This window comes from Sesamum indicum, linkage group LG10, assembly GCF_000512975.1.
Source record: "Sesamum indicum cultivar Zhongzhi No. 13 linkage group LG10, S_indicum_v1.0, whole genome shotgun sequence".
Classification (NCBI taxonomy): Eukaryota; Viridiplantae; Streptophyta; class Magnoliopsida; order Lamiales; family Pedaliaceae; genus Sesamum; species Sesamum indicum.
In genome coordinates this window covers 7,502,838-7,524,159 of record NC_026154.1, presented here as the reverse complement: position 1 = coordinate 7,524,159, position 21,322 = coordinate 7,502,838, and the positions used below count along the sequence as shown (strand labels likewise).

Sequence of the window (21,322 nt, the reverse complement as noted above, 5' to 3'; positions counted from 1 at the left end):
ATTTTCATTTATTCTTTATTTTAGAGTTATTATTCTTTTAATCTGTAAGATTTGGTTTGTACTATATATATATTAAGGAGCTTCGTACTCTAAATCTCTATAATAGTTGATTCGGTCTATTTTTTATAAACAAGATATCACGAGGGTTTTCACCCTAAAATAATAAATAGTCGTAGCAAATAATTATTGACCACGACCGCGTAATGGTTGTTGCGAAGATGACTAAAACATTTGCTATTTATACCATGACTCTTACCTGTGACAAATAATTTTTCATGGTGAAAAAAATTATTTTTTACATTAATTTTATTCTGGTTAACAACAGCTATTTACGATGACTTTTAGCTATAGTCATTAATATTGTAGTCAACAATAATTTTTGTTCTTGTGCATCTATGTTATTGAACAATGAAATTTAACTGAATAAGATAAATACAATGAAATACTAGAGCATTGATGGTCGTGTGGAAAAAGAACAACCTAGAATAAATACTTTGAGCATGATTTACAAAAAGCATCCCCCAGCAATATAAAAGTCTAAGCTAGTTAATTAGATCCCATTTACTTTACTTTAGGTATGCAGTAATTGGAAGATAGGATAATAATTATTTGTTTCCACGAGACCTCATTTACTTGGCGTGATGGGATTTAAATGGTATAGATAATTTGAGAATAACCATCCAGTCATAATTAGTTACAACGGCAGACTTTAACCATTAATATTGGGACGATTCAAAATAAAGTAAATAAAAAATTAAAAATAATTAAATAAAATATTTCAATTAATAATTCAAAATAAAACTGACCTTAAGTTTGATTGTCTGATGGAAACAAATTAGTCCCTTCATGGATAAATGACTTGTCCAAATAATCCAAAACAACTGGTCGTATCAAAGGGTCAATATCAACACGTCGTATCAAAACACATAAATTGCTCTGGGCATTGGAGATTCCAATTCACATTATTTAGCGGCTATTTATTAGATTATTAATTATTCGTGGCACATTTTATGTGGTACATTTTACGTCCTAGGCTTCTGGAAAAGACTTGGAAGTCCCTATACATGGTTCCAATGTCACAATGGCCCACGTGTTTATTGCTTTTTTCACTGAACTTGTGTTGCAAGTATTATTTAGAGAAATTCAGAACCTAAGATCAAATTCAGAACTTAAATTTAAATCCGGAGTTCATATCAATGAAGACTTTGATTTGCTTCTAAAGATGAGTGTAAATTGTATAAAATGTTCTATGTAGTTAGTGTAAATTACATCCACGTCTATGAAATCAGGTCTAATTAAACAAATACTCTTTATATTTTATAAAATTATAAATAAATTCCAAAAATTTTGATTACAATTTACATCAACACGTTTTTAAAATCAAAACTTACAAGTACCCCAGTTAAAATAAATTACATTTATATAGGTTGGGGATTCAATTATAATTTTATAAAACATAGGAAATATTTGTGTAGTTGCACCTAAGTATTGTCGATATAATTTATTTTTATTTTATAATAGCTTTAATTTGTTATTTATTATCTTTTGATGCTTTAATACGAAACTATTAATGTACTTAATCATATTTAATATTATGATGTATTGATTAAAATAAATTACAAAAGGTCGTCCTCACCGACGGTGCCGGATGATATTTTTGGATCCTCTACACTATTGTGGATGATATTTTTGAAGTTTGATGGACATACATATTTGCTTTTAAACGTTTTGAAATAAGTTTTAATTTTAAACTATGAAAAGTAATTCCTAAAGAGAATAAGACAAATGAATGCGTTAGAGAAGATTCAAGAGTGAATGAGATGCTAAGGTTATAGGTCCACCTAATTGATCAAATGAATGCAAAAATTAACAGACTAATCTAACAAGCAAGTATTTCATACGCTGAGGTTCTTTCGAGCTATACCAAACCTATTACTATCAAGGAATTAATGGATTCCTCCTTTCTAAAGCTCGTGATTATAATAGACGAAGATCTATGATAAACCTATGCAACCAGATGAATCACGTGTACGTATAGACATATCATTCAACTCATGCTACGAGTTATCTTATCCACTTTGTTGAATCCCTTCTAATTCATCAATATAATTAATTCAAACTAAAAGATGATCAGTCTCTCAATTATAATAAATTGCACAATAATTTTTGGACAAATGAAAACAAAGTACTCAAAACATTGTCTTAATTAGGTTTCTAAAAGCCCTAGTGAAACGTAAATTTGTTCATAGAAACTAAATCGAACAAAAATGAGAAAAATTCAAAAAACTCATGGAGTAAAAAATCGGGCTTGAATGGCTGTCATGTCGGTGTTGAATCAACTTCTCAATTTGCCTTGTTGTCTTCTCCTCGTGCTTGAGTGTGAATTTCAAACTTTTTGTCTCCAGCAAAAATTATTCCCTTGCTTCCTCCTTTCTTTCCTTTTATCCTTAATATGGTAAGACAGGAAAAGAATCTTCCTGCAATCAACCTTTCTTTCTTTCCTACTACTTTTATTCCTAGCAGACTTCTAAGTAAAATTACAAAGAAACAAGGTTGTTCCAAATTATATTTCAAATCAGCAATCACGTTAGGGACTCTGCATAATCCGTCCATAGCATGTCTGGTAACCCGTGAGTATGGGTTAAAGTGAAGCGTGTTTATGTTAATTGGATCTCTGATAGCCCGTGGGTACAGGTTATTCTGGGTGTGGTTTTGCTGGATTTTTTTTCCTTTTTATCATACTTGAGCTATTTTCTTGCAACTCTTCATTTTTCCATGAAAGCATGTAAAGTGTCAAAAATACACCTAAGAACAAGTATTATACCATGCGATTTTCATCTTTCTCTCTTTTCTCTTGTTCTCCTTGTTTGCCAAGGGGAGAGTGGGGATTACGCACTTGAAACATATGCTGATGGGAGAAAAGCAGTCCACAAGTTATCCTTTTAATCCTTTAAAAATGGGGTTCAAATGTCTAGTGAAAAAAGATGATTAAGGCTTGTATCTTATCTATAATGAAAATGAAATTATGCTCAGGCTCAATTGGTCTACTAAGGGTGGACATTTGTGCAGGCTTAACAGTAGAAACTTTTAGGTTGATCCTCATGTCTTTATCACTTTCATCACACCTAACTCAACAATGTAGTCTCAATATGTATGACCAAGTAAGTTTTAGAAAATCAAATCAGAGATGTCAATTACACAACCCAATAAAAGTATCCAAGCAATAAGATATGTATTCACAGGCTGAAAAGCTGATAAAAAAAAGGCAAGCACTCATCATTCAAAATTATTATCAAGATAAATCATAACAAGTGTGGCATTTTTTAATTTCTTCTTATTCTTGTCAGTTATCTCTTGCAATCCTAACAGTGGGTTCATTAATCATGTGCACAAGGGTCAAAATTAGGATGCAACATAACAAGACTCAACATGCAGTCAAAAATCAAACCACAACATGCCGACCAAGATCATCATGACAGCATAAAATCTCCTCCCACACTTAAGAACGACATTGCCCTCAATGTCCACTATCCCAAAGAGAATAGTGAGAATAAAGGGGTAGAACTTTACCTGTTTGGAATCTTTGTTAGGAACAAAATGGTGCATAATAATCCATAGTGTAGGGCGTGTACCTGTGTGACAACATAGAAAAAAAACTAATTAGATAAAGGCTGGAGAAAAGAGTAGTGATTAATCTTGAAAAAATATGAAAAGAGAAAGAACAAAAAGAAGAAAAAAAAAGGGAAAAAGATATGAAACTGCGTAAGATAGAAGTGTTTATTCGATAACCCGTGGGAACGGGTTATCAAAAGTGCAATCTACTATACCATCCTCTGAGTAACCTGTGGGCATGGGTTATCAGAGGTGCAGTCTCCTGACTAATTTGAAAAACTTAAAAAACCCATGGGTTGCATCCCGTGAATCGCTCTTTTAACATCACTAGCCTAACAGTGGGAGGCTCTCAAGTGGTGGAAACTCGAGAGGAGGCTCAACTTGAATTGGTACTGTCCACTTGATGTAGTGCTTGAGCCCTTGCCAATCCACTCTAATAGAGTGTCTTAATGACGCTACTTGTCACTATCCTTGAATTTTTTCCCTTTGATGTGAGATTCATGCCATGCTTGGTGTGTTCCTTGTGTATTTTGGCATTCTCGTAGGCTTGGTTCCTCAATCTTTTCGTCCTATTAGGTTGACATCCCTTGTCCTCACTTGCCTTTTTCCAATTGGACGATACTTCAACTGGTGGTTTTACTTTTTGATTGGACATGGATACATTTAAAAGCAAAGACTTTTGCAATTCTAACTTTAATTCTTGACCAATGTCTACAAAATTTGCAATCTCCTCATGCTTTTCTTCCATGTCCTACAAATGATCCCATTAGATTCATTTATGCAATTTTCTTTGGGATCCTCATATTTGACTAAATATGCTTCGTCAGTTCTAGGGATATTAATACTATCAATTGCAAATATGCCATGCCCCTTACATGCTGATATTTCATAGGTTTAAACACATCAAAGACTACATCTTCTTTAGTAACTTTAAAAGTGAGTTAACGTTTTTGTACATCATCAAGGCTCTATTGGTGGCAAGAAAATGTCTTCCTAGAATTAATGGCACAGTCCTATCTTCTTCCATATATAGTACAATGAAATCCATAGGGATGATAAGCTTGCCTACTTTGACCAATACATCGTCCACTATCCCCTGGAATACTTAATACTTCTATCCTCTAGTTGCAAAGTGATTAATTTTGACAAACTTGAAAGTATCAAAAATGTCAAGAAAATATCAAAATGTCTGCTAGGATCATCATTAGGTAAACCAAAAAACTTCATACTTGTTCAAATAATTTGAATGATGGTCAGTTTGATCTCAGTTGTTGGCTTGTACAGCAGGCTTAACAATGTTGCAAATCGTGTTGGAATAAGTGGCTAAAAAGTTAAATGAATTGACAATTTCGGGAACTATTCAACATTCTTTATTCAAGTTGATGTGGGTGTTGTACGAGGTTCGAGAACAATAGCATTTGTCCAAGTATTCGAGGAGTACAAGAAAGTAGCCTTCGTACAAATAACCGAAGCACTGAAAGGGAGCAAAGGTACGATGCCTATAATAAAAATCTAAGAAATTTGGGTTTAAGATAAAAACATATGAGGTCAAAAAGGAGAAGAAGGCTCAAAGCAATGCCAAAATAATACATTACAAGAAGGCCACATTAATGCACCCAAAAAATCCATAATCTACGAAGATATCCCGATACCCCCTACGAGCAAATCTGCATTAAGATTAGCATTCAAGATATGATTTCAGAAAATCTACGAGGAGGAAAAACATAAGGGGGATGCACCTTCTTGATTAGTTAAGACAATTCCCTCTATTTTGGGGAGAAGTTAAGAAAGGGGAGCCAGTAACATAAGAATAGATTGTAGAAGGAAATACTATAATATAAACAAGAAGAAGAAACAGAGAGAGGAGTGGCAATGTTATCATAAACCATTCTTCCTTGAGTGTAAATTTTTACCATATCACAAGTAATATTGCCCTGAAAATATAATAAGTATTCATCCTTGACATATGTCTCTGTCGTGCTTACAATTTGCATTAAGCATCACTTTAACGTTACAACATTGTCCACATACCATTTAAATAATCTATGTACTTAGGCTGTGGATTGGATGACGGCTATGGGACCAACTTCTGAAGGTCGGTCTGAAATGTTCCAAGTCAAGGACCTCGAGACTGGGCATCGAGAGTTCTATTGAGACTTGCACTTAATATTAGCTCGAGGTTCGAGCTCGAGCTCGACTTGACTCCTATATGATGAGCTCGAGCTCGAGCTGATTTTTTTTTATTATTATAGTTAGATTAAACCATGTGAATCACCAAATTTTTACATAAATTTATAAGTAATAAAATAGATTGCATAATGTATACTATATTATAAATATACAAAATATAGTATGAAATTTAGTTTATTGTTATAAATATAAACTACTGATTAGTTTAGTAGTAATATAATTAGTACAATGTACAAAAAAAATCATACTGAATAATTTAAAATTATAGAAAAGTATCCATTATGTAGAATAATGCAATTGAAATACATAAAAATATTTTATAGTTGAGATCAATATATGTTCACAATCTACAATAAATTTATATATTTATAAATATTAGTATTATATAGATGTAACTATCATCTTATATTGTTGAACAACATGGGTTAATCAGGCCATAAAAATTCAGATCAAATTGTTAGATATGATCAAACTTACAGAAAAATACATTTGATAAAGTTTTAGACTTATTGGATGTACGGATATCGAGATATCGTACATGGAACATAAGAATAATCATTCAAGTCGGTGTATCGTTGAATCAAACCATGTGATTTTAAATCATACCGTCTGATATGATTGAATAGACACAGTCTTATATATATTTAAATTTGGCATGAATCGGGTGCCCGAATTTTAAGATATCGTAATTGTTGATTAAACTTTTTGATCTTATTATATATAATAAAACAATAATAAAATAATTAAAATTATTCAACCATCATTATTATTGTTATCATTATTTTGAGATTAATTCACAGAAATCACTAAATTTCGACATAAATTTATAAGTAATATAATAGATTGCATAATGTATAGTATGTATCTTGACATAAATATAAAATTCAGAAATAGATAAAAAGTTATAAATGAATTACTTATCAATTTAAAAGAAGTATAATACAATACAAATATATATTAAAATATAACATAAAGTTTATATGTGTCATATTAAATAATAGTTTTAAATATAAAAAATATTATAATTTACTAAGTTGTTGATTAAATATATTTTTATATAAAGATTAAATGTATAAATAAAAGTACCACAATTTATTATTCTCTAAAATAAATAAATGATATTGATTAATAATTATAATATATGATTAATTTTGAGTATAAATTTAATAAAGTATTGAATATAAAATTAAATATATATAAATTTTATAAAGAAAAATATATATAAAAAAATAGAAAAAACTCGCTTTCCCGCCTTGTATTGGTTTTAATCCGCGTGCGTTGGATATACATAATTTGGGATGATTTGATGCATTCCATTAATACAGTATTTTTGAGTCTTGGATGATTTGATATTTGGTGCATTCCTTGATGGCTGCTAGTTGTAAAGAAATAGGTCATGCAGGGGTCGTTGCATATATTTTGATAATTAGATAGAGGTCTCTGATGTGTCTTTGTTGCACTAGAGTTCGGTTCTATTCGTTGCTGCACTAGAGTTTGGTTGTGTAATACAATATGAAAATGACATATCAAAGAGTGGTATTTTGGTTCTTCAGAATTCGTTGTTTGGAGTGCTGGGGCAGGGCGTGGTGTAAAATAGTACATATAACTCTTGAAATATGTGGTGGTTTATTTTTCAGAATGCTTTTGTCAAAATGGTCTCTCAGCACTCTGTTCAAATCGTCCATCAGCTACAGTGCAAGCACAAATTCCTCGTGTATGTCGGTGATAACAAATGAGGCCAATTGCCAACATAGAAAGTAAGATAAATTTATTGGGTTAAATCCATTTTGACCCCCTGTGATATATATAAATATCAATAACTCTCTTGTGAAATTTTTAATATAAAAAATCACCTTCATGTTACGAATAAATAATCACACCGCCCCCTGGTCAATTTGAGCCTAGTTTTTTAGAAACAATGACTAAAATACCCTTTCTAGTCAACTGGTCAAACTATGCTTATTAATATATAATTATTTTAATGTATATTAAGTATAATTTAATACTATTAAAATACATTTATAACATATAATTATAATTTATAAAAAATATAAAATAAAAATTATAAACCCCACCCCCCAAGAAAAGTAAGTGCTCCTTTACTCAAAAGAAAGTTAATTACTTGGGACACATCATATCACATGAAGGGGTTGCTACTGATCCTCAGAAGGTTGATTGTATGATTAAATGACCTATTCCTACTAGTGTCAAAGCATCGAGAGGCTTCCTAGGTCTCACTGGCTATTATAGGAGGTTTATAAAAGGGTATGGAGCCATAAGCAAACCACTCACTTCTTTACTTAAGAAAGATGCATGGTCGGCGCCCTCCTCTTCAGCAGCCCCCGCCGCCGCCGTTGCAATTTTTTTATATAACTTAATTTAAATAATATTATATAAATAATTAAATAATTATTATACAAAATAATATTTTATTATTAATAAAAAGATATAATATTTAATTACATAATTATTATAAAAACAATATTTTAAATAATCATTATAAAGATAATATTTTATTATTAATAAATACATATAATATAATATATTAACTGTGAAGGAAGGGCAAAAATATATAAAAAAAAAAGGTATTTTCATAGAAAAATCGCAGTCAAAGCGCGTGTAACCCAAATTGTGTACGGAGGGATTTTTTTTAAACTTTACTTTATATCATGGGGGGTATTTGATACTTTAATTTTCATAAGGGGTTTTTGGGGTATTTGATAATTTAATTTTCACAAGGGGTTTTTGAACATTCATATTATCATAGGGGTTCTCTGAATTTTTCCCTAAATTTATTCTATATATATGTATCTTCCGTTACCATTCTGAATAAACAGAGAGAGGCTGAAATATATTATTTTATCACAAAGTATAGCAAAATTAAGATGGGAGCTGGTGTGCAAGTAATCTCTAGAGAGCTTATCAAACCCTCATCTGAAACTCCTCCTCACCTCAGAAAGCTGAAACTGTCGTACCTTGATCAATCGTTACCCTCTTTCTATGTCCCACTTGTCTTCTTCTACCAAGCTGATGAACTAAGAGGCCTGACTACCTGTAACCCTGTCCAAATATCTCAGCGGCTCAAACAGTCCCTATCAAAAACTCTAACCTCATTCTACCCATTAGCCGGAAGGATTGAGGATGACTTCGTCGTTGATTGTTGCGATGCAGGTGTTGAGTTCATCGAAGCTCGACTTAACGGTCAGCTCATGGATGCCATACAGGAGCCCGACGTGGAAGACGTGAAGCAGTACCTTCCACTGGATCCCACTACGGACAAAGTTACGACCCTTGTTGCTGTGCAAACCACTTTCTTTGATTGTGGAGGAGTTGCAGTGGGATTATGCTTCTCACATAAAATTGCTGACTTCACGTCTATAATGGTGTTCATCAACGCATGGGCTGCCACTTTCCGAGGGGACACTGAATTTTCAAGATTTAGTTTCGACCTGGCCAGCTATTTTCCGTCCAGGGACTCCCGTGTCTCTGATTTCTTCCGATTTTTACAGTCCGACGAAAAGCAAACAGCGAAAAGATTTGTGTTTGATAAGGAAAAATTGGCAGCTCTTAAACAAATAGCTACCTCCTTATCTGTGAAGAATCCCACCAGAGTGGAAGTCGTCTCAGTTTTTTTCTGGAAACATTTCATGGAGGTAGCAAAATCTAGAAACCCGGAGGAGAAAAGGACTTTTGCTGCATTCCAGGCAGTGAACGTGAGGGCAAGAAAAATCCCACCTCAGCTTCTGGAAAATGTTTCCGGGAATTGCTTCATGGTCCCGTTTGCAATCTCCGAAAGTACTGAATGTAGGGATGTTGAGGAATTTCATGACCTGACAAGAAAATTGAGAAGCGCGATCAGGAAAATCAATGAGGAGTATATACAAAAATCACAAATTGGAAATAGTTATTTGGATGATTTATTCAGTTTGTCTCCTCTACTTTTCAAGGGAGAATTGGAGTCGTGCGTCTTTAGCAGTTGGTGTGGATTTCCTGTGTATAAGGTGGACTATGGATGGGGAAACCCAGTATGGTTTTGCTCATCTTGCTGGCCCTTAAAGAATTTTACAGTCCTGATGAACAGCAGATATGGAGATGGGATAGAAGCATGGGTTAGTACGAGCAAAGAGAACATAGAAATGCTTGAAACTCAAGTTAATCTCCAGCTGCTATGCTACATTGCCTATCAATTCCTGAACATATTCACGCACGATATAACTATGTTCTACTAATTCAGGGCTGGTTGCATGTTTCGTTTTGGATGTGATGATACTGTTGTGGCAATGAATGAAGAATTTTGTTTGTCCTATTTCCTGTGTGGTGTGGATTTCCTGTGTATATTGCTGGGTCGAGGTTTTCTGGCTGCATCTTCAACTTGCATGTTTCAATGTATACGTTATTTGTGTTAATAACACTTATAGCCAAAAATGTGTAATTACAATTCTCTCAAAAAAAAAAAAAACGTTTTAAAATTGCTTTTATATTCTCTTCAAAAATTCACCATTTATACTTAATTTCTTTTTATTGGGACTTGAATGAAAATTGTTGACGTTAACGCCAATAATAACATAATTTTTAATTTTACTTATTATTTAACATTTTCATATAATTATTTTGTAACTGAAAAGGAGAAAAATGTCCCATTATAAATATAAAAATATACCTCAGAATGTTAAATGAGGGGTAGAACTAAAAATTTATGTAGTTTTTTTTTTTTTTTTCAATTCAAATCCTAATAGAGGGGACCAAGTGTAAATGTAGAATTTTCAGGGAGGTGTAAGCATAATTTGAACTTTTTGGGGAGAAAGTGTAATTCCATATATTGAGATGGGGTCTAAGTGTAACTAACCCTACTTTATTATTAAGTAAGACTATTCTTTTGGTATCTCACTTAATTTCGATCTTTTATTTATTTTTAAATTTTTAAGTTAATCAATTTTTTTAACTCCTCTTTTTGTCATAGATTTCCTTAATTACCTTTTGATTGTTATCTTTTTTTTTTCTTTTCTCATGCATTTTTTATTGTTTTTCAGTATTATTTGTTATCATTGTTTGTCACTTTTTTTTAATAAGAATATTTGTATTAAGTTATTATTTTAACTAGTAGTTGTAGCATGCATCTCCACGGACATATAGAAAAAAAAATCATAACGTGGGATTAAGAAAAAAATATAAATAGATATAAACATAGTATAAGATGAAGAGAAAGAAAAAAGTTTGTGAGATGCAATGTAGGGTAATGTGCAAGACAAAAAATAAACTGTAATTATAGATTTATTTAAAATATAAAAGTTTGTGAGTAAAAACCATGGAGAAGGTAAGAGGGTAGTGGGTTGAGAGAAAGAACAAAAATAGATAATTATGAGATGATTAAAAATTGTTGAAATTACCACTACAAAAAAGTACGGGATTTGCACCGGACTATGAACGATTTTTTTAATTTTTGGAATGAGGGAATATTAGGTGAAATAGTTTGAACTGGAGTTCGGAACGGTTAAGTAATGGATAGCCTTCCATGTAATAGACGGTTTTTCTAATAATTAGGAACGGCTTGGCAGAGACCGCTCCTAATGTGACACGGTATTTGTATTTCCACTATAAAAAAAAGTGGGATTTGGCACATACGGAACGACCGTTCCAAAGACCGTTCATTTTGGAATGGTTATTGGCACACATGAGGAACGAACAAATGGTCCATGACGTCATGATCCTAATGTAGGATAAATGACCAAAAAGCCAATTAGATTGGCCTGGATGAATTTCATCTGATAATAAATCTATATTATGTAATATTATTTTAATTGAATAAAATGAGTGTTCACTTATTTGGCATTTACTTTCTTGTGTTCATTCTGTATGTTTGCATCTACTTGAACATCACAACAAACCCACAAACCAATTGACAACCGTGCAGTTGATCCACACAGTGGATGGCGGTCATAAAACCAACTGTCAAAAGGTTGGATCTAAAACGTTCCAAATCGAGGACCTTGAGAATGTGCATTGAAAGTCCTATGGAGATTTGCAGTAAGAGTCTCATCCACTTGGTGAATACCGTGTTTCATCGGTAACAGAGGTGGAGCATCTATGCAATTTTGGTGGATTGATTAACTCGGTCCCAAATCAGATGCTTGTTGGAGTCTTGCTTGGTGAAGACCCCTTGGTGTATTGTGATTAGATCACATATAAAACACCTAAAATCAACCCCAGCCGTCCAATAAGATGCACACACACCTCACACATGAAATTTCTTTCTTTATTGACTCTCCAAAACTCTTTCAAGATCTTAAATACCGAAAGAGACACAAAGGAACTTTAATCGACGTTATTGATTCTTTGTACTTCTGTGATCGCCTGCGCGCATGACCTACCCAGCGAGCTCACTAGCGTGCGCGCACGGGGAGCTTTTGGATCGAGGTTTTCTAATTTTTTCAAAATTCTTATTTTTCTGCATATTTATTTATTTTTGAAATAGTTAATTGTGGTGAATAATTTTTGGTTGTGTTGTATACTAGAAATACGAAGGTATCTACGGGTTGTCTATGTTCATAAATAGCAAATTACATTCTGTAAGATAAACACATGTTAGAACCAAGCCAAAAGGGATTCTAAAGATCAAGTCCGCAAGAATCCCAGTAAAATGGAGTAAGTATGAGTTGAATAAAAGTTTTCGAACCTGATAAAGAGGGTAGAGAGCTATATTTATATATGAGGGTGGACATGCCTGGCGCAATATTTTCCATTGGATCATATTTTAGTCTAATGGATGGCAATGAATCGTACTAAAGTTGTTGATAAGGCTAGGAGGTGGTCCTGGGGACAAACACTGTGCAGGTAGGGTAGTGTAGGCGACTATGGCGCTACTTTCCTCACATTCTGTCCTTGGTCTTCAGAGGTCTTCTCGTGACCTTCAGATACCTTCGTATCACAAATCCTTTTTTGTGTTATGCGTACCTTCACAGATAGTCTACTTAGACCTTCCAAGATCTCTTTTATCAAGGTGAAGGTCTCGATAAGGAATATATGGAGTATTCCCACATCAGAAGTCCCCCGACTTACCAAGTATGTTTGTATTAAAGTTGGGTAAGCTGGATTGGGTCTGGTTTTGGGGGGCCATTGCAGTAATTTCTTTTCGATGTTCAACAAGGTCTTTGCCCTTGGATTTGTATACTCGTGGTTTTGTACTTTGGATTTTGCTCTTTTTTGGACTCTGTCTTAGCCTTATCCTTTCCTTTTTTACCTTTTTTTATCGTCCTTGTTCGCCATCTGCTCCTTCCACTCATTTTCTTTCAAGATATTCATTTCCTCTACTAGGATGTACTTCTCAGAGATTGTAAGTAGCTCTTCCACATCAGTTGGAGGGTCCCTCGGGAGTGTTGACGCCATTGCTCCATTTTCAATCCATGAATCAATATTAAGGTCATCATGTCTACACGTAAGTCAGATTCCTCCACGACCTCGGTAATTAATCTGTCAATGAAAGTTCTCAAAGTTTCATTACCTTTCTGCCTGATGGTGAACACATATGTTGTGGATCTTTTGGCTTTCTTCCTGCTAGCAAAGTGGTGCAGGAATTTTTGGGTCAACTAAGTCGTAAGAGACCACGGTGGCGGGAACCAATGAGTTGAACCATTCTTCAGCGCTTCCATATAGGGTGGTGACAAAGATTCGAGAACAAAGGACGTATCAAAATCCATATAATTGTAAAATATATGAATGTTGTTAAGTGCTCCTCTAGGTTTGTGTCACCATGATACTTGGGCAGATCTAGAATCTTTACACTGTGCCCCAAGGTTTATGCTAGAATCTCAAAAATGAAGGGTGACGTTCTCCATTTCCATGGGCGCCCCTAGGCCCAACTCGATGGATCGCCTTAGTTCTTCCATCATTCTACTGATTTGATCCACCACGTCATTGATTTCACTGAGCTGTTCAATTCTCCGCACTTGGGCTTCGGCTATAGTGTATATTTTGCTGTTGACTTCTTCTGATGGGGCTCTACAGGCTCGATCAGGCATCCAGTGTCACTGGAGAGGAGGTGCAGGTAGTTCCTTCTCCTTGCATGTTGGGAAAAGTCTTCTTCTCAACCTCGGATGTGGGATGGATTCTGGGACATATGGTTCCACAGAAGGCTCACATTGCTCCATCTCAAGCAACGGTGCTAGAGGAGGAGGAGGCGGTGGGATCATGCCTCTCCTTAATGCCCACTCTTCAAACATCCATTTGATGTCATCCATGAATACCATAATCATATCCGTTGGCTATTGGGGATTTATAGCTTAGGTGGTGACGGTCCTGCAGCTACTTGTTTTCCAAGTCCCATACTGGGATTGTAGGAGTTTCTACCATCTTCTTCATTCTAAAAAGATAACTATGGTTCCCACAAATGGCACCAAATGTTGTTACTGGAAATTCGTACGTATCTGTATGTTATCTTAAGGGCTCCCAAGATCTGATGCTCATAAACAACAAAGTATATCTGAGATTCTACATAATAAACACACGTTAGAGCCAAGCCGGAAGGGATTCCGGTGGTGGCTCTCTGATCAAATCAGCAAGAATTCCAATGAAATGCAGTAAGTATATGAGTACGATAAAAGTATTTGCACCTGATAATGAGGGTGGAGAGACATATTTATATGTAACGGTGGACATGCCTGGCGCAATATGGTTCATTGGATCATATTTTAATCTAATGGATGGCAATGTCGTAGTAAAGCTGTTGATAAGGACAGGAGGTGCTCCAGGGGACAAACACTGTGCAAGCAGTGTAGCCTAGGCGGCTCTGGCAATGGTTTCCTAACATTCTATCCTTAGTCTTTAGAGATCTTCTTGTGACTTTCAGATACCTTCGTACACAAATCCTTTTTCTGTGTTATGCGTACCTTTAGAGATCGTCTACTTACACTTTCCAAGCTCTCTTCTATCAAGGTGAAGGTCTCGATAAAGAATATATGGAATATTCCCACATTAAGTTAAGATTTGGTATTTTACAAAATTAAAATGCTAAAATTAATTTGAGGGTTTCTCAGACAAGATTTAATTATTTCATTGGTTGCACTTATTTTCATAATTAAGTTGTATTACTTTACATATAGTTCTTTGGATTGGATTTGATTAATTTATGATACTAGGTATCATTATTATAATGCATGGTTTTGCGTTATATTTTTGTGCATGTTTATTTTGAAAATAAATATGCTATTTTGTTAATTGAATTAACATGGATGATCATGAAGCCCATTGAACATTGTGGATGGTTTATTTTCTGTTGGGTTGGACCTGTGTGCCTCTTATTTTTTTTATCTCATCATTTTTAGCCTAATGTTTAAGGTTTGCTTTCTTCCTATTAGTGTACTCTCCGAACTTTTGATTGAGTTTTTTTTTTTTTATGCTGTAATGAGAGTAAAATAGGTGGAGAGGATTTACATTTTTTTGAATTACAAAGAGCGATTCCAAATGATGGATGCCATGGAGGAGGCCATGATTTGGCCCACGGAGATCTATAGAGATGAGGCCCAAAGGATGGAGCCCACGAAGGAGATGAAGAAACAAACTGAGATTACAAGGGCCTATAATATGTTAATCAGTTAAATAGCTTGTAATAGCATAGGCTTATCCTTTGATTGACCATAGATCTACCGCGGGCTCAGTGGGTTGCATATGTATTTGGGCTTGTGATCATCCAATAGGGACATGCTAGGCTTTTATTCTTTGTGTGCGATGTATTTTAATTAATGCTTTTAATATTTAGAATATTATGCATACAAAATATTAATATGTGATGAGGTCTCAGTCAAAAAATTAATAAATCTCACTTGGTTGGACCAAGTTCAAATATTAGACCCTAAAAATAGAACTTAAAATAAAGGATTATTTTTTTATACCTTCCATCCACGATAATGTAGTGAGGAAACTGATTTTGCTCATATGTGGTCTCACGTGTCGTGACACGTTATTGTGAGTGAAAATACGCATATGTTTCCCTATCTCACTAGTCGAGGGGGACGATAGTGTACGCTATGATACGATTGACGGGTCGGGTCTAACACCAAGTGACGTGATTCACTTGAAGTTCTTGGAATCATGTGAAAACGGTGAGGCGAAGTATCTTGGGGATTTCGTAGGTCGAGAATGGTATTGGATACTTCCCACAAGGCTATTTTCATGTGAATCGTAAAAGTGGTGCATAGAGAATTTCTCTTGTGGACCTTAAGGCCACTAGAAAAAATGGTTTTTCCGAAACCCCATTTAAGGGTGATGGGTTTTCGTAAAAACAGTGGGAGGGTTAATGACTGAAGTCCAAGTCCTTAACTTGACCTAATATTATGATATTCTACTAAAGTTTCTGTTTATTGTAGATGTCTAGGAATCCACTCAACACAATACTTGAGGCTAATAAAGTTGATGGAACAAACTATTCAAATTGGCTAGGAAACCTGAGGATAGTCCTCGATTTCGAGAACTAGACTTATGTAATGGATAAGTCTCTACCTTGGATTTTGCGGGAAGGGTTCTTGCTCGGACAACGTTTGACGTTTTAAAAGTTTACTCTCATGATAATCAAAAAGTACACAGTATCGTACTGGGCTAGTTTAGTAATGAGATTCAAAAATACTACAAGCAATATGAAGCCGTTTGGTCGATAATGCACTGCATGAAAGAATTTTATGCGGCACCTGACTGGTATATTAGAGATGCCATGATGGATGCATTCTTCAGTGAGAATGATTGAGGGATTATCCGTACGAGAGCATGGAGCGATGATGCTATCCCTAGTGGAAAAGTTCAAAAACCTCCAGGCTGATTTTGAGAAGGAAGAAACGTACATTAACGTGATCCTGCAATCACTACCTCCCTCGTTTGATCAATTTTTTATCAACAATAACATGAATAGGCTTGAGGAAAGCCTTCATCAATTGCTTAATATGTTGGTCCTGAAAGAATCGGTATAGCCCCGAAACATGACGAAGGCGTGAAATAAAAAAAATTAAAATGGTTCAAAGGGGTGTTCCCTTTGAAATTTTCGGGCGTTTGGTGCTTTTCAAAAGCATAATAACAAATATATAAGCATGCTAGACATGTGGCTAAAGGGTGAAACCAAAGGCACATAAATATAAAATGAAACTTTACCTTTTATTTCTTTAGATGAGCAGCAACGTCATTATTTTTCTTTTTGTTCACTTTAAGATCCAAATTAGAACCCCTCTAAATTGTCCACACTACACTATGGAATAGATATAGTTCTTTTTCTATTACTAGATAAAACAAAGCACATAGAAAAAGAACAAAAAGAAAAGCAACTCTAAACAAACACTGGTTATTAGTGCTTTTGAATTATTTTATATTCTAACTTTAATCAAATTCAATATAGAACAAAAGGAGAATATTTTGAGAGAGAAAAGGAGCAAAAAATTCGTGGCTCATGTGTTAGGTTAAGTTGGATATGTGTAGTTTTATATATTACATACACATGCATATAATCTTCAACTATGATGAAATAACCACTCCATCATGTTTATCATGGTGAGGAGTTTCAACTCCTTCTTATCTTACTCCAACCTCCTTAAAATGAGCTTAGACTCTAAGTATGCATCAGACTTGATTTAATCAAATTAAATCAAGTCCAACCAAAGTCCATTGGAAAATAATTAATTAAAATTAATTTTGGCCCAACTAAGTCCAAAGATTCATTTAATCTAATTAAATAAATCTAAGCCGAGACACTAATTAATTGATTCAATTAATTAATTAAGCCAAATCTAATAAATTAATTCAATTAATTTAAAAGTGTTAAGTCCAAAAAATAATTAATGCGATTAATTAATTCTTGAGCCATCTATCAAATGGATTATTAAATAAATGATCCAATCATTTACATATTCTCCTTGAATTAATTTAGTCCAACTAAATTAATTCATTTTTTCTCGAATTAATTCCAAATTAATTCCATCAATTACATAGTGATTTGTGTGTGACCTTTAAGTTCACCCTCAGCTAGACTTGGACATTGTGTCCAACACAAATAATTAATTAAACCTACAATTAACCGTTACTCGAAAACGCCCGTCACCATGGGTGGCCGTCTAGCAACAGCCCATGGCACTAGAGACTAGGTGAATGTTAGCGTGAAAATTTAGGGTCTCGAGTTCCATACAAGTCCAATCCTTCCATCGAGTATTTCCAAACCTTAATCTAGGGCATGAAATTGGGCGTCGGTTCCATCCTGGACTAGAAAAATATGTTGATATTTGAGATGCGTTTACTCTAGTGATCAACAAAGGAAACCGTTTCCTATTCTTCCAATCGTTATGACCATAGACTTAGAGTTGAGCGCATAGGAGATATATCCATCATATGCAGATAGTGGCCGGATTCTATCTTGAAATCCACCGTCCTTACTATATCCTCTGACTACACTGGACAAGGCTTATAAAGACCACATTGAAGATACAGTCATCTCTCACCAGATCTAAGATATAGCCATCATATGTATGCGCTGCCATGATTCCTCAAGTACAAGGACTAATCCTATATTATAGAAGCCGAAAATTTAAGACATACTGACCAAGTCTTCAAGGTTTCCATATCACGATTCCCGTGAGTCAGTTCAATCAATTAATGACCTTGTCAACTAATCTATTAAAATTGCATAGACATTCCATATGTGTTGTCGATGAAACATGAAAGTCATCCAATGAATGCAATACTTAGTGCAAGTCTCTTTAGAACTCTCGATGCCCAGTTTCGAGGTCCTCGACTTCAAATATTTTAGACCAACCCTCATAAGTCAGTTCCATAGTTGCCATCCCATGCGCAGCCCAACTACATAGATTATTCAATTAGTTTGTAGCAATTTGTTGTGACGTTAAAACATCGTTCAATATAAATACTAAGCACAACAAACACATGATGCCACATATGAATGCTTACACATTCATAAAGATAATATCAGACTCATAAAAATTACTAAATGGTTCCCAAAATTGCCAATCCAATTGGCTTTCTGGTCACCTAGTGGGGATTATGTTAGGATATTGTTTATGTATCCTAGCATGACTGAAACAGTGTTTTCAATTATTAGATAATTTTCATTACATATTTTGATCAATAAAGTCTTTTATTTGAGATTGAATAGGATTCGTGTCTGCTGGGTGAAGCATAAAATATATATTATTTCATAATTAGATTGTGCATACTCAAACAAACAATAAAATGTTAATCAGCAACGAATCTTACAGTCCTGGTAGGACAATCTCTTCTAGTAGAGGAAGAGAAAGATACATGAATTCAAAGAAAGTGACTAAACCTGGTGACACCTGTTGAAATATGATAAGATGATACGGCGTGGACATCCTCCAAGAAAGTGACATTCAAAAAATTCAAAAACTGCCGCAACAGTAAAAAAGAGATCTGCATTGAAGAAATGAAGTTGGAGAAAATAGAGATTGAAGATCTCACGTTTCCACTTACTCAACTTTAGAATAGATAACTTGGTAGTGGGGGAGACTTCTGATGTGAGGATATTCATACAGCCCACTACAGACCTTCATAATACATATTTAGACCTTGTAAGACATCAGGATCGATGGAGACCTACAGAATTGCTTCGCTACAGAAGACAGACCTTAAAGCACTCAGAATATAAAGGGCATCTGAAGGTCTCTATTGACCACTGAACACTCGAAACATAATGTTAGGATAGTACAAACAATGCTGCGGGCACATTTCAGACTGCACAATTTTGGTCCCCTAGACCACTTCATGTCACTACCCCATGGATACGTATAGGCTGTTGCACCCTGCTCAACAATAAACCTAAGGACGTACATGAAGTCGTACAATCCACCAGCACATATAAATATGGCTCTCCGCTAACTGACTTGAGCGTTTGTGAGCCATCGCCAGAATTTCTTCCGGTTTGGCTCTAACATGCTATTCTTTTGCAGGTCATCGTTGCTTTTCTGGAGATTTGTTCGTATATCTATTCTTGAGACCTTCGGCACCTTTGACGAGCGAACAGATTCCTCATCTATTTCCTTGATACAACAAATATAATACGAAATTATTGTTCACCAAATTAAAATATTAAAAACTGGAAAAGTAATAATTTTGAGAAAGAAAATATAAAAAAGTCCTAGCACCGCCCGAAATGGCTTTCCAGCAAAAGTTGTTGTGTGCTGCAGGCAACAGTGCCCGTTTTCCACAAAGCTCCCTTTTTTTTTGTCCTTTTCCTTTTGTGAACATATACACAAAATAATTAGAAGTAATAAATAAATTTTCAACCTACCAAACATGCCCGAATGTACATAAATCCAACCATTTCACTATTTTAATCGATTAAAATCACCTAAATCCACATAAAATTCAATTGAAATGCATGCTCCGATTTGGATAACACTAAAAGTTTTGTATAAATCCCGAGATACTAAATGCAATAAAAAATATAATTTAATTTAAAGAGTAACTATACGAGCTAATCGCACATCTCGTTGCAGCTACGACGTGGATCTCATGAATATAAGAGAAGTCAATTGAATTGGATTTAGAAAACCAATTTTTGGTGCATCTCGTTGCCCCTTCGTTTCTTGTCTCACGGTAGGAGTGCACATGTTCTCCCTCTGAAGATAGTCCACACCACCAAGATGAAATCACATTCACCATTTTGGTAGAAAGGATGAAGGCTAGGTATATCTAGACTTATGGAGAAGCAGGTCTTATGGAGAATACTCAATAACTCTTTCTTGTTTTTATTTATGGAAGAAAAGGTTTTGAGAGCTTACTAGGGAGAGGGTGAACGAATATCATGGCTGATCTTATTTTAATTTTCGGCCTCGTCATCCCCTAAATGGTCCCTCTCCATCATGGGCTTGTGAGCTTTGAGTTTGGTTAGGACTAGGATTTAATCAAAGAGCAAAGGGAAGAGAGTGACCCTCAGGTGAGGGGCACGAACGAGTAGCTACTTTCTTTTAGCGCTTTAATAGTTAGCTAAGGACTCTTTAGCCTTGTAGCTAAATTCAATAAGGTTGTAGCTAAAGCCACCCGAACGGAATTGTTGCTGGATGTTGGATTGTAGCTAATGAGCTAAACAAGGCAAGGCCGTTCTGCGCGCGCACGAGTAGTCCCTCAAAATTTGATTCAAATTAATGTAATTAATTTTGAATTCTAACAATATCAATCATCTCATTAATTAAGTTCTAAGTCCAAAAAGTTAGTTAATCCCGTTAATCAATTAAGTGCAAAATTAGTTAATCAAATTAGCTACTTAATTGCGAGCCCACGAATTAATTAATTCAAATAATTGAATGTAAGTCGCTCGGGCTCCTATCAAATAGGCTTTAAATAATCAAATTATTCAATTGCCATATATCAGTTCTATTTTAACCATTAAAATAAATTATCCCATGGGTTAATTAATTCAACACTTAAATTAATTAATCTCCTTCTCCAAAGAAGATTAATTCCATTAGGAATTAGTGTGTGGCTTTGTAAGTTCACTATTAAGTTAGATTTAGGTTAGTAT

The 21,322-nt window shown here is 34.6% G+C and overlaps 1 protein-coding gene across 1 annotated transcript; it reads left to right on the top strand.

Annotated features, from left to right (window-relative positions):
• LOC105172238 (vinorine synthase-like) lies at positions 8,688-10,031 on the top strand. Its single transcript, XM_011093611.2, has one exon. The coding sequence runs from the start codon at positions 8,688-8,690 to the stop codon at positions 10,029-10,031; it is 1,344 nt and encodes a 447-aa protein (XP_011091913.1).

Excerpts from the sequence above, each read along its gene's own strand:
- LOC105172238 (XM_011093611.2), top strand. The coding sequence starts at position 8,688 with ATGGGAGCTGGTGTGCAAGTAATCTCTAGAGAGCTTATCAAACCCTCA.